We start from the raw sequence: 13,057 nt of genomic DNA, 5'->3' as shown, positions 1-13,057 counted from the left end.
TTTTTTTGAGAGAGAGAGAGAGCAAGGAGACTGAGTAGCGTGGGCTTTGCTTTTACCCTCTTGAAGTGAATTTTTGAGGTCTTGATTTGGGCTTGACTCCACTTACCCGATTAGTCAAGAGCACTCGTGTGAAAACTTGGTTGCGTGTTCGCTAAAGGTTTAACTTAGGATCCCAATTTTCTCGTTCTCAGATCCATTTGAAAGACACAGTACTGCGACAGCAACGGTGTGCTTTGTCCTTTTTTTGTTATTTTCTTTTAGTTTAATGGACTCCGTAACAATACGATTCACTGTTGTGAGCACCTGTCAAACCCGTGACAGGCTTGCGTGCTCGCCCCACCTTTGCCATGGCTGCGGCGGCTCTGAACAGCAGGCACTCTGTTTTGGGGCTGGATCTGGGGCTGGACTGGGCTGCTCTGGTTTTTGTCATTCAACACACTTTGATACTGCTCCCCAGGCTCGCGTGTAGGTCCCGTCTGGCTAATAGCAGCTAACAGGGTCTTCTGCAGAAATGTTTTTGCTTAAAATAGACTGGTGACTTCTTTTCACACAGCTGACAAGTCTAAAACCGGGACGAAGGAGGAGTTAAAATACTTGCTGATGCTGTGTTTATCAGGAGAACTTTGGTAACACCTTTGAGTCATGCACTGTGAAGTAAAAGATGGTGTCCGTCTCATACACGGTTCTGTATTTTCAGATTTGGGGAGTAGTTGCTGGTTTGGATGACCCTTCTCACTGAGGAGTGCCGATGTGATACAGAGAGGGTGTCCTCAGTAACAAATGGAAACAAGTGCCTTAGTTCTGCTCTCCTTATGTTACATTTTGCACCACATTTCTCAAGTATTTATAATTTATTCAGCTTTTTTGCTACATATTTTTCTGTATTTGTATGTTGCTGGGAAAGGACTTTGTTGTGCACACAGCTGGACTTTATGGCGCTGGACACTTGAATTGATTTTATAGTCTTCACTCTTACACTGCAAGCCTATAGGTTGACTACTGCTGGTGTACCAACTCCTGAAATTAAGCAAAAACTACCAATGCAAATGGGTTTGTAAGAATAAAAAAGAGTTTTAAAAAAGGCCATAAAGCTCACCATTACACTTTTTTTTTTTTTTTTTTAAAAAGCAAAACGTAACAGGAAACTTCACATTTTGCAACCTGGTTGTGTCCCCACCCTGTTGTCTGCGTGTCCTGACCAGGGATGATCCCGTCCGCAAGCAGCATTTAGAGCTGTAGCTGAAAATGACTGTTGTCCTGCCAGAGCCATGAGGCAAATCACCCTCTAAGTCCGTGACAGCCCCTTGTGATGGATGTCTTAAGCAGAGCTGGGGTGAGAGGAAGCTTTACTAGCATGGGTGGAAAATAGGTGGGTTTCGGTCAAGTTTTGTTCTGGCTCTTCTGCAACTTTGACTCTGCTTGTTGTCTTTTGATACAGTATCTCAAAATACGGGTTATTTTTTGTTAACAAAAGAATAGCTAAGACATTGCCAGAGTGCAGAAAACGCCCTGACATGGATGTATGGTCTTCAGTAAGACCATGGAATGTCATTTTCCTTTTTTGAAACAGAGCATACCGCGAGATTTCTCAGGTCTCCATTTCCTCTGAAGATGTAAAATGTCTTAAAGGGCATTATGAGAACATTAGAAAAAACAGCTTCTTTATAAAATTCCCCATACTTGAGAATATTTAAAAGCCTACAGCTAACCTGCCTTTGGAGATAGCTGGAACAGACCCAGAGCTAAAAGCAGGGGATCTGCTGGGAGAAAGACGTGAAGCAGAGGGAGCTTCAGACTAAAGGTCCTGCAGTTCTGCTCACACGCGCACTGCTGCTGAAACATAGCCTGTCCTCCTTCCTCCTGAAAAAGCCTGTACATAAACCACAGTGTGAGAATACAGCCAGAGACAAGGAGGTGTTTAATTCCCTCAGAAACCATTCTGCTGTTAAACTGTATCAGTTGCTTTGACAACGCACAGAGGGAAAGCTCTGTGCGGGCAAACAGAAGTTGGGAATCTTGTCCTCTAAGTTACGTGAGAACTCTTGCCAAAAAGGTTTTAAGTGAGAATAGTGAACTCTACTACTGCCCTACACAAGTTTGTTTTAAATCTATCATGCGTTACAGGATTACAGGATGTTACATGGGATAACCTGGTATGAATTAGCCTTTCTTCAGATTGCTGCATCAATGAAATAGTGTGCTCTTAAGCTGATGTGTGATCCTAACAGTGTCAAGATTGATCCTTCATTTAAGTACAATGTAATATTTGGGATTTCTGAAGCCCATTCCTTATTCTGTGCTTTGTTTATTAGTTGCTTCAGAGAAGGAGGAAACATCGCCAGAAAAAAGAGGGGAGGGATCTCTCCTTAACACAAGTTAAAGGAGCAGCCGTATGCTGATGGCTGTGTCCGGGCAGAGGTGGTACCAGGAAGAATCCTGGCTAGCTGTGCCTATTGATAGAGGGCTGGAAACGTTCTCTGGTCCACTGTAAACATCGACATCCAGAATGTGTAACATTTCTGTGTGCTTTTCAGATGTGTGACCTGAAATTTGAAATACAAGAAAGTACTTGCTCAGGCTAGACAGTAAAATCTTCTGACTGCTTCAGAAAATTGTTGCCAATCGAAGATCCTGCCAATTGTGTTAATTAAAGCACAACATTTTTGTGCTTTGATACCTGGTAAAGTGCTTTTATTTGTTATTAAGAAATACTTTTTGTGAAAGGAAGGGGGAAACCTCTAGATGGGAATCAAACATACTCACTTTTTAATAGACAGTACATTTCTGTGCTCTGAAGATTTTACAGAAGCTTAGATTTCCAAAGCAGGGTTCAAAGACAGCCTACTCACAGTTGTCTGTATTTTTATAGCTGAGGTTATTGAGGGCTATGGAAATGCAAGGCTTTATCAAAGATTACACTGGGCAGCAGTTGTAAAAATCCAACTGGACCATGTGTGTACCAAAGGCTGGCAAGCCCACATCAGCAAAACCCAGGGCTCCTGCTCCTGGTCACAGGTTGAGACACATGGTGTAATTGCAACATTATTCTCAAAGAAGTATAATCAAAGTGAAATAGTTTTAATTCTATTAAAATCTAAAGGCCAGTAGAGTAAAACGCTAAGTGAAGCATTCTTCCTGTTTGGTTGCATTACTGTTAATGTATTTCATAAAGATTCAAAGCATAACTTTTCGAGGATGTGCTCATAAACATGCTCCCTCCCCTAACTTAAATAAGAAATTTAAGATTTACTGCACTTTTGGAAAAACACTAGCTCCAAAGATTTTTATTTTATGCAGATTTCTGTTCCCCCACCATGGATTAAGGATTTAGGGGAGGAATAGCTGCCAAATGGTTTTATAGGTGTATATAAATGAAAAAAGTTTAATATAGTTGAAACCCTATAGGGGTAACTGTGAAGGACATCAAAGCTAAATCTTCCTTAAGCAATTTTTTGCCATGTACACTTACTTTTAGATTCAGCTTTAAATGATTGAGAAAAGGACTGTGAAGCTAAATTTACTTTGGTGTCATGAAGATCTGTAAGCTTGCATGAAAACTACTTCTGTTTTATTTAAAATTGGAGCTTTCAGTCAGTACTTGGAAAGTCTGGCTTCTGCTCCCATTGGCTTCCCTGGGATTTGGATCCAGCCCAAAGTACTGCAGGAAGGTAAGGGAAATGATCTAGGTTTAATTGTCCACTCTGTTCAGAGTCTTGCGTTATGGGGTTAGGATAACATGGCACTGTGATGAATGTTCATCTGTCATGAGTTCAAAATCTGCTGTCTGTGCATGGCAGTAATTAAATCACCTTAATTGTTTTTTCATTATTCTTTCTGAGAGAGGGAAAATTACTTGCCTTGGATTAGCATATTGCCAAAGACTGTTATAAATATTTATGGCGTGTACTCTTTCAATAGAAAGCCTGTACATTCTTCACAGGTCTCCATAGTTCTTTTTCTCGAACACAGAAGAGTAGTTACTTGAATGCACTAATTACCATCATTTCACCCTCTTGCAAAGTTTCAGTACATACTGGTTTAACAGTAAAAAAGGTAAGTAGTTTAGAAAGAAGCATTGCAAAAAATATTTAATTACCTCTGTAAGCTGCGGAATCTTTTTGAAGGTGCACGTTTGTGAAACAGGTTTGAGAGTTCCAAATTTTTTCCTTTTACGGTTGTAGAAAATACAGAGTTTTGGAAGAATTACTGGCTTCTCTCCCTGATTTTTCCCTGCTTTCACATTAAGGCCTCACACACTATATTCTAAAATACTGAAAAAGGGAAAAGTAGGAATGTAAACGCTCAGTTAAAGAGCTGCAGAGCTTAGTTCTTTTTTTTTTATAAAGGTCATCAAGCAAAATATTCCCAAGAGTATGAAAGAATTATGCCTGTGTTAAGACTGGTGGAACAAAGCGAACAGTATAGTCCTGACTTGAATAATGCCAGGATTTCACTGTAGATCATTATGGAAAACTCAGGAAAACAGTCAGTGCACAGCTCTTTCATGGCTCTGTTTACGCGTACGTATGGTCTGTGCTGGGTATTGGGAGAGACGCATTTATGTTGCATTACAGGAAGTAAAGTTGAGGGGCTGGTGCTTCTCCATAAAATTATTCTAGCTGCTGATGTTAGAGGGTAAAAGTTTTGCTTTTAATGCCTGGAAACTTGGAAGTTTTTTTTACATAGAAATACCTTTTGAGAAAAGGGAGTAGTCAGTTAAAAGCCTTCATAGCCTATTTCAACATTGTATGTAAAGTGTTCGCATGCTTCTCTCTTGGGTTGCTCTCCTCCTGAAAATCTGTACCTCTGGTATATCTGGGCATTTTGAAACCGTGCTTTCAAAAGCAGAAGAATTTCTTGAGAGGTTGTAACACACAACAGAAATGCCTGTCCTTTGAACAGTTACTAATATTAATCAAATGGTTCCTTTTTTCCTTTCAGAGTGCTGTTTCCAAGTTTATCCTGCAAAAGTAATGACAAACTCCAGTATAGGCAAACATTCAAATTTTGGTTTATACTGCTGAGGTCAATAGTTTGCTAAAATGTCAAGATCAGAAAAAACATTTTTAATATAATACAAAAGCAAACTTGTTTTGCTAAGACATTGCAGCTTTAGTAAATATATTTATTGAGCTCTGTTCTAAGGAAAAAATATATACTTTTTATAATAGCGGACATTGTACGTGAGTCATGGGATCATTCCTTTGTGTTTTAACTATTCCTGTTGTTTACACTGCTTTGACAAAATCCAACAAAGCTTCTGACAGCGTGCCAAGAGAGATTTAATGAGTATTGCAACGTAAACGGAACTGGTGAAGCACAGAAGGTGCAGCTGTAAGAGCACAGCAGCTCTGAAGCTGGAGCACAGTGCCAGCTCTCCAGTCTGCTCTCTCCCTCGGTGACGGTGAGCACATCCCTAGCCAGGAGTAAGAACACGGCAAGGGGACACCAACACAACACTAAAGTCATCCCAGCCTACAGCTGGGCTCAACTTCCTAAGCCAGGTGTGGTTAGCAAGTATTTTCCTTCCATAGCTTGTAGGATTTCAATGATAAAGCATTTGTCAAGCTATGTTTTGTACAGAAGTGGGCATGTTTTGGCAAAATACCTTAAAAAGGCATCAGGCAAGGGAAAATATATTTGTAGGTATCTTTCAATCAGGTACAACTGATACGCACATAATTAACACTAACTGAGCATGCACTTACACGTGTTACAAGCAAAGGAAACATAAAGACTTGTCCAAAACAGGGAACAAGCATCTAAAATGCCGTGACTGTGTTGGGTTTGAGGAGTAAGTGGTAATATCTCTGCCAGCTTTGCACTCCTATTAACAAGCTAGATAGTGTTACGCAGACTTTTGGACTGTAGCAGCAGAGACATTCTTACCTTGCTTCTAATAAGTAATGCATAAATACTGTATGATAAGCTGATCAGTAATTTCAAGTAAGAACTAATTTGTCCTTGACTGAGAAAGTCAGCTGTCTTACCCTCTGCAGTATGGACTGGGGACAGAGTGAAATTACAGAGCCCCATTACTTTTTCTTCCCCCCTTCATGGTCCTCTCTGTAGAGTGTACCTGAAGGTTACTACTGCTCCTCTGCAGACAGAAATAGGGAAGGGAGAGAGAATCTGAGTGGTAACCTTGAAAAAAAAAAGTTGGAGCAGATGGCATGAATTGGGACTGCAGTAGTGTTCTATCTACCACCAAAACTTAACAACAGAATTTTCAGGCATTAATGGAGAAGTAATCTCCTTCATACTTTGGAGGGAATTAATGAGACATTTCACGTTCCTGTGACTGCCTGCCAGTATGACAGCATGTACCATCTACAGCTGTATTCTTGTTGGAAACAATGCTAAAGAACTTCACTGGAAAGGTATTTTGGAGTAAATGATTATGCATTGAAAGAGTTCTCTTATTTTTTTATAAACATGGTGAAAACATAGATTTAAATAGTAAAAATGTTACTGATGGAGTTGTCCCTCTATAAAATCAGGGCTATGCTATTTATGTTTATTTTCCTTCCTAGCATACATTCTCAGATCTTGAAATGGTATGCAGTGCTTGTTCCAGTAATTAAGCTGTTTTAGACAAGGATTTTAGATGTAGTGTTTTAGCAACTAAGTTTCTTACAGTATAAAACTGGCAGCCCTTCCAAGCCTGTGCCATCCAGGAGTGTGAGATGTTACTACATTTCTGTGAGCTCATTGGAAGCCTAAAGAGCAATCAAACCCTTCTTCCCCTGCAGTTTCACCATTAACTTAAGTGCACTTAATTATCCAGTTGTGAATGTGGAGATTTCAAATACAGAATCGAATGTATATTACCTATTAGAATAATTAAATTCCATTTTAATAAAATGCTCACTAAAACCAATTTACATTGCAACACTTATACACCTAATAAAGGGAGAATTGTTACTGTATTTGCTTTTTATCTGAAACGGAGAAGGGGGCTACATTTGCAGTCTCAGGAACACGCTATTTTATTCTGTACACTGTATTGTCCATATGAAATGCATTACTAGACATCTCAATCTAACTGTACAAAATGGTAAAATACACATTAAATGGCAGTGAGGAATGGGAGTTTGTTCTAAATTAGACACTTTAATAATGAATGAACAACACAAAAGAACATAAACAAAAATGAATTTTGTGAAGCAAGAAAAATAAGGAGTGGTTTTCAAAGGCAACAGTGCCATGGAACTAGTTTTGAGCTTCTGTTTCTCTACTCAAAAAAACCCACAACAATTCACTGAAATAAAAGGAAATTTTTTTTTCTGTATGCCATTAAAATAGCTTTCCACTGCTTAATTTTTCTGCAGACTTCTAATAGAAAAAAATTTCAAGCACAGCAAGGACTTGAGCAGAACCTGATCAAAAATTTTGCTTGCTTTTTTTATTAATCTGTGGTCTTAAAAGTGTTCAGCATTCTACAGATTTAAGAATAACCAATAAAATGCTACACTGAGTGTTCCACTTTTTCTAGGCAAAGCTTGTTGCCACTTTATGACTTCCAGCATTTGAGTTACTGTTCCAGTTAGGTTCCTTTTTTTCTGCCAAAATTCATGATCCTCGTGAAAAAGGGAAATCTTTCATAAACTGATGTGGAGCTTTCTGCTAATAGCTGCACCTCAACAAATTAAAGGATGTGGTGGTGAAAAAACATTTGAAAGCTCCCAAGCCTCAGTAATTCAAGTCTTACATTCTGCTATTCTGATCAGTTAATTGCTAAAAGTAGGACAAGACTGGTTATTAACTCTTGGAAACTGAAGAAAGAACTAGTGAAATTTTTATGTCACCTCCTGAAATGTCAAGGGATGCTCTTCAAGGAAGCCACACAATGCAGCCTATGATATCCATCTCTGGTTTTAATACTTAAAATAAAATACGTATTTAGACATTTAATTCAGATGCTGTATATTTTTAAATACGACAGGATCAATACAAACTTAGGAACTGGGTGAGGGGTTCTAAATCTAACACATTTTTTGTGGTCAGTGAGAGACAAGGTCAGCAGCAGAATAATGTATCTGGTTATGGGTAGTTTAATGTAGTTTTATTGCTGAAATAGGGCAGGATCTATTCCATCACATGGGACATACAAGCAAACAGATTTCAAGACTACCTTACATACTATTATAAATCACAGCCATTTATCTTAGAACATGTGACCCTTTAGAAAATCGTACTTTGGTTGCCAAAAACTGAGTCTCTCAGGCATTTCTTTTGCTGAACAGACAAGCTCAGACATGTGCAGTGGGTTTATGCCTCTGTATGTGGCACTGTAGGATGCTGAAGATGGTCCAGTGTCGCTTCAGGATCAGAGGCTTCTCTTGGCTATGTGTTTCCTGGACTCTCAATGACCAATTTTTCTGTGGAGTACAGCTGGCCAATTGTAACCTGAAATTGAACCAAAATATCAGAAAGCTGAAACCAGAAAGTAAACAGGTTATAATTTAGGCTGCACAAAAAATCCCAAGAACTGAATAGCCCATATATTAAGCTTTTCCATAATTACATTTGTCTTTCTATAAACATTTCTTTTTTGTAAATAATACACTTGTCTAGACCTTAAGAAAAATAACCAATACATAAAATACTTGCATATATAAAATCTTGAAATAATGACATTGAGGAATACCCTTTAAAGTCTCAAAAATTAACATTAGAAGTTACTACAGAGAAAAAGCAAGCAGGCTCTATGTTTAGAAAAATTAAAAGATGAATATAATGAAAAATAAAAATATGGATAGAATCAGCAGATATTTCTTATGCTTTTTGGGTGGAGAGCCTAGATATAAATTGCATGGCATGGAATTATTTTCCAGTTCCTTTGGAATCCTAATTTAATTTGCCTTACAAATAGTGAAAACCGTTCAACAGTTGTTAGTTCAGCAGTAGCATTTTACACACACTGGAACTACCTCTTGTTCACAACGTGGTATTCAGACCTCTTATATTTGTGCTTTCTAGTGCAATAAGAAAATGAAAAATGACAAAAATGCAACATTGATGCTTTGATTCCTCTTGTTCTTTAGCACTTTCTAGTCTGCCCCATAACATCAGTAAATTGTGGCTGGATATGCAGCTGCTGGTCATCACACACAGCTCTTGGCTTAGCAGCTGAGATGGGGAAGGAGGAAGTTTCATGCAAGTAGGGTAATGAAAGCAGAAGACAACATTTATTTTTAAAAGTATAGATTTTGGAGTCTACTTTTTAATATCTGTTATGCCCTTTCTTGCCCCTACTTTCTCCTTCAGGCCTGAGTACACAGTAGCTCTGTGTCCTTTTCACAAAAAAAAAGGTTCATACATTGAAGTGTTGAATTAGGACAAAAAAGGCTAGATGCTTAATTACACTAAGCATGGTACATTTAGTAGAATTTAAAACTATGCAAATTAAGCCTAACAGCAAGTCAGGCTCTCAAAGTAGTAAAAAATTAGGGAAAGTTTTTTTATGAGGGAAAGAATGTTTTTGGCATTTTCTGTTTTCAGTTTTTTGTGAGGAAAAAATCCTGGCCACTCTTGAATAAAAATTTCTCATCTATGCTAACACTCACAAAAAATGTGAATAATATTGCCTTTTAGGAAATGAACTATTTCATCTTGATAAACAGCCTTGTCTGAAACTTGTAACACATTGATTTTAATCTTGAAATATTTATTACAAGGGAGCACTTACGAAGCTGTTCGTAAAGGAACAGAAGTTTTCCTTGCCAGCAAACATTCCCTTCTTTTGGCACTCTGAGCTAAGTTCGTAACAGCATATGAACAACTCTGATTATTTTTGAAGTTACTTATGAAATATGTTGCATACAGAATATTTAAAACAAAGGCCATACACAACTGTGGCATGTGTTACCAACAGAAATTTTAAGCTGTCAACAAGTGTTACTTGTCAAAGAGAACTTGCTGCTCTGGGTTATGTGGCAGGCTATACACTTTAGTTGCTGCCTTACCACAAACCATGCTGTAGTACTTAATTTTTGTATACTGTGTTTTGGAGCCCAAAGAATCTTTAATCCTTTCCCACACAGTAGAGCAAATTTAATGGGAGGCTCAGAGGGATTACAAAAATGCTGAAACCTGAATTGCAGTTTTTTTCTCCCCCAACTGGGGAGATAGATGAGACTGAGTACGTGACTTCTTAGTCAATCATATTCAGCCGGGGCAGATGACTTTGCAGGAGAAAGGTACGAGCTGCTGTTTGCTGTCGCTGTGCCAACAGATGATGTTATCTACTGCTGCACCTCTTCACTCGAATGCAATAAAAGCACAGATTTATGTGTGAGTGGCTTCCTTAGCAAACCACAGGCATACAGACATTTCACAAGTGCAGAGCCACCAGTGCTGTGCTGTCAGCCTTTGCTGAGCTGCTGCAGCTTGCCTGCTCTGCTGCCTCCCTTCCAGAGCCTATGCTATGGCATTGTAAGCTGAACTTTGAAACATAAGGATTTTTTTTAAGCCATTAGCCTTGAATTTCTTAAGTTATGATCAAGACTTTCCCATGTGCTTGAGACAAAACAAACAGACCTTCCATTTATAGCTGCTGAAAAATTCCCATCTATAAACATCCCCTGCCTCAGCAGAAGGACTGCACCAGTATTTACACACTGACACTCATTAACCCTCCGAAACACAACAGCCTTCTTACAGTGTCCTCACCACGCCGAGTCTAAAGAAAGCACTTCAGCAGCAAGTACTCACTGTAGATCATTCTCCCAAATTAGAGACTTAAGTGGCTACCTATTGTGCTCTTTTTTTCATCATGCATGTTTGTAGCTCATACACCACATTTACTCTTCTGGTAGGTGGCTGGAAGCCAGTGCATAGGTCAGTGCTAGGCGATTTTCATTGACCATTGGGGAAAAAGGCGCTATGATTTGCTCAGCAAATTGGTTACCCAAAATTTTATTGACCTCTTTTGGTAACACATTACAATTAAATTCCCCTGGAAAGAATGTGCAATAAAGAACCCCTTTGTCATCAGGGGAAGACATAGAAGAATAGAAGTATAAAAGTTGCTTTTCAGCTCCTTCTGAATTATTTGCTGTTTAAATTCTGCCTGCAAAACTACGTACTTTGGTTCTGACAGGTCCAGCCCTCAAAACCTGACAATTTGTCCTTGTTCAAAGGTCTATATGGTCAGCTGTTTCTTGTGAACTTGAAAACCTTACTATTGCCTTCTGTCTGAATCCAGCAGAAGGCTTAGGGCTTCAGAATGGGGTTTATCAGCAGATGTGAGACAACAAATGGGGAAAAAGAAATCACTGAAGAGTAAGCACTGGTCCATCCTGTAACCCAGCCATTCTCTGGTTATTAGGTGTTTGTGTGTTCATATGGAAACAGTACCAATCCTTTGCATTGCTGGCAGGAAGCAATCAAAGGAATAAGCCACTTCATGGAATCCTTCATTGCTATTGGGGAAAAAAAGCAAGCAGGAGAGGTTTTCCCTATATAACAGAGCATCAGAGATGTGTAAGAAGAGGTGCAGTAAGAGCTAAATTGTAGAATTAAGTAAGAAAAATTACAGAAGCAAAATCTGAATGTTCTGCAGACACTGAAAGAATATGCTGTTACCCTAAAACTTCAAAAAATCCAGTCACATTGAGAACTCTGAACTCTGTCCTCTCCAAAGGTCTCTGTATGGCCAGTGCCTGACTCTCAGGGACACCTGTGGCTGGTGAGCAGGTTATGTGTGGCTTCCATGCCAAGCCATGTGACAAATGCAATTGCAGTGGGACAGTGCTGGCCTATGAGGCAGCCTGAATCCTAGGGGCTGTCTTCCCATCTTGACACAGCTGGTGGAGTAGATCCTGCAGACCCATTGCCACTACTTGCAAAATACTGCTAGATTATCATCTTCAGTTTCTGAAGGTATGTGGCATGTCTTGTGTTTTTTATCCACACAAAGATTTTACTTTCCAGCTCAGAGTTGAGATAGAAGTGACTGCTCATATTTCTGCAGGGCTGAAAATAAGGTGACCAGGTTTTAATCTTTTTTTTTGAATTTGCCTCAGAGTGCATAGTTCTGCTCTGAAAAGTATGATGGTATCTTTCCTTGACAGCTCTGTATAAATGTCTGTCTTCTTCAATAATCACCACATTTTTCCTTCCTTAGGCTCTGCAACGCAAAGGTGGCCAGACATCTCTTCTTCCCACGTACTTTACAGAATTGTAATTGTGTGGTGTATAACCCATGACCTCTAACAAATCCTGCTGGGCCCCGATGAAGACACTTTTTTCTCACTGTCACGAAATTACTCATCCTTATCATCCTGCCAAACATGCCAATCTCCAAACTACTAGCCACTTGCTTGTGTGACGTCTCACTGATAAATTTCAGGGTGAGTGCCCTAAAATTACTCAGGTAAGTAGCTAGGCAGCAGCCTTTCTGCCCTCAAAAGCAAACTAACTGCTTTTTTTTTTTTTTCATGCCACTGTTTATTTTTTGATGGCAGACAAAAGTAGGAGTGGCCTAACAGGAGAGGGTGCAACACTCTCACCTTATACAGAATCAACTTACTGGACAAGGCAAGGCCTAAACACATGAAAGTGCCACCACAGCATAACAATATAAAACGTTGTAAGACAGCAATTTCTTTAGGTCTCAGTTTTAAAAAACTTGATCTCCCAAGAGGGTCATCACTGGAGAAGAAACAATGGTTTCCTGTTTTTCTTGAAGAAATGCTGATCGTAACTAAAGTTGATGTATAACAGATAGTTTTACATATAAAACACATTTACATATCTAAAATATATATAGGTTGTTATACACACATGCATAAATATATGAAAAATACCAATCTCTAGATAATAAACATAGCCATCTTCTCTCTTTTGTTACGAATTTGTAGGCAAGATATGGTTACCTTATTACAGCCAGGGATCACATATAAATGTATAAATTTTCATGGTTTTTTACTATGGAGAAAAAGGAAGAAGTCCTGTGTTTTAATATATACCATATACACACACATATATACATATATATATTAAATCAGGTTGTTTTTTCCTGTTGCACCTGAAAAGTTTACAGGTGTATTTC

At 38.8% G+C, this 13,057-nt stretch overlaps 1 protein-coding gene across 1 annotated transcript in view; it reads right to left on the bottom strand.

The window, feature by feature from the left end:
- Positions 1 to 5,104: 5,104 nt before the first annotated feature.
- Positions 5,105 to 13,057, bottom strand: part of LYRM4 (LYR motif containing 4) — a 73,239-nt gene continuing 65,286 nt past the window's right edge. Inside the window, exon 3 of the mRNA XM_008643460.2 lies at positions 5,105 to 8,409. Within this exon, the coding sequence (XP_008641682.1) occupies positions 8,347 to 8,409 (63 nt within the window). The 3' untranslated portion in view covers positions 5,105 to 8,346. The remainder of the gene's footprint in view (positions 8,410 to 13,057) is intronic.

This window comes from Corvus brachyrhynchos, unplaced genomic scaffold (assembly GCF_000691975.1).
Source record: "Corvus brachyrhynchos isolate BGI_N302 unplaced genomic scaffold, ASM69197v1 scaffold100, whole genome shotgun sequence".
NCBI lineage: Eukaryota > Metazoa > Chordata > Aves > Passeriformes > Corvidae > Corvus > Corvus brachyrhynchos.
Note: the sequence above shows the minus strand (reverse complement) of the source record. Positions and strands in the feature narration are given on the sequence as shown.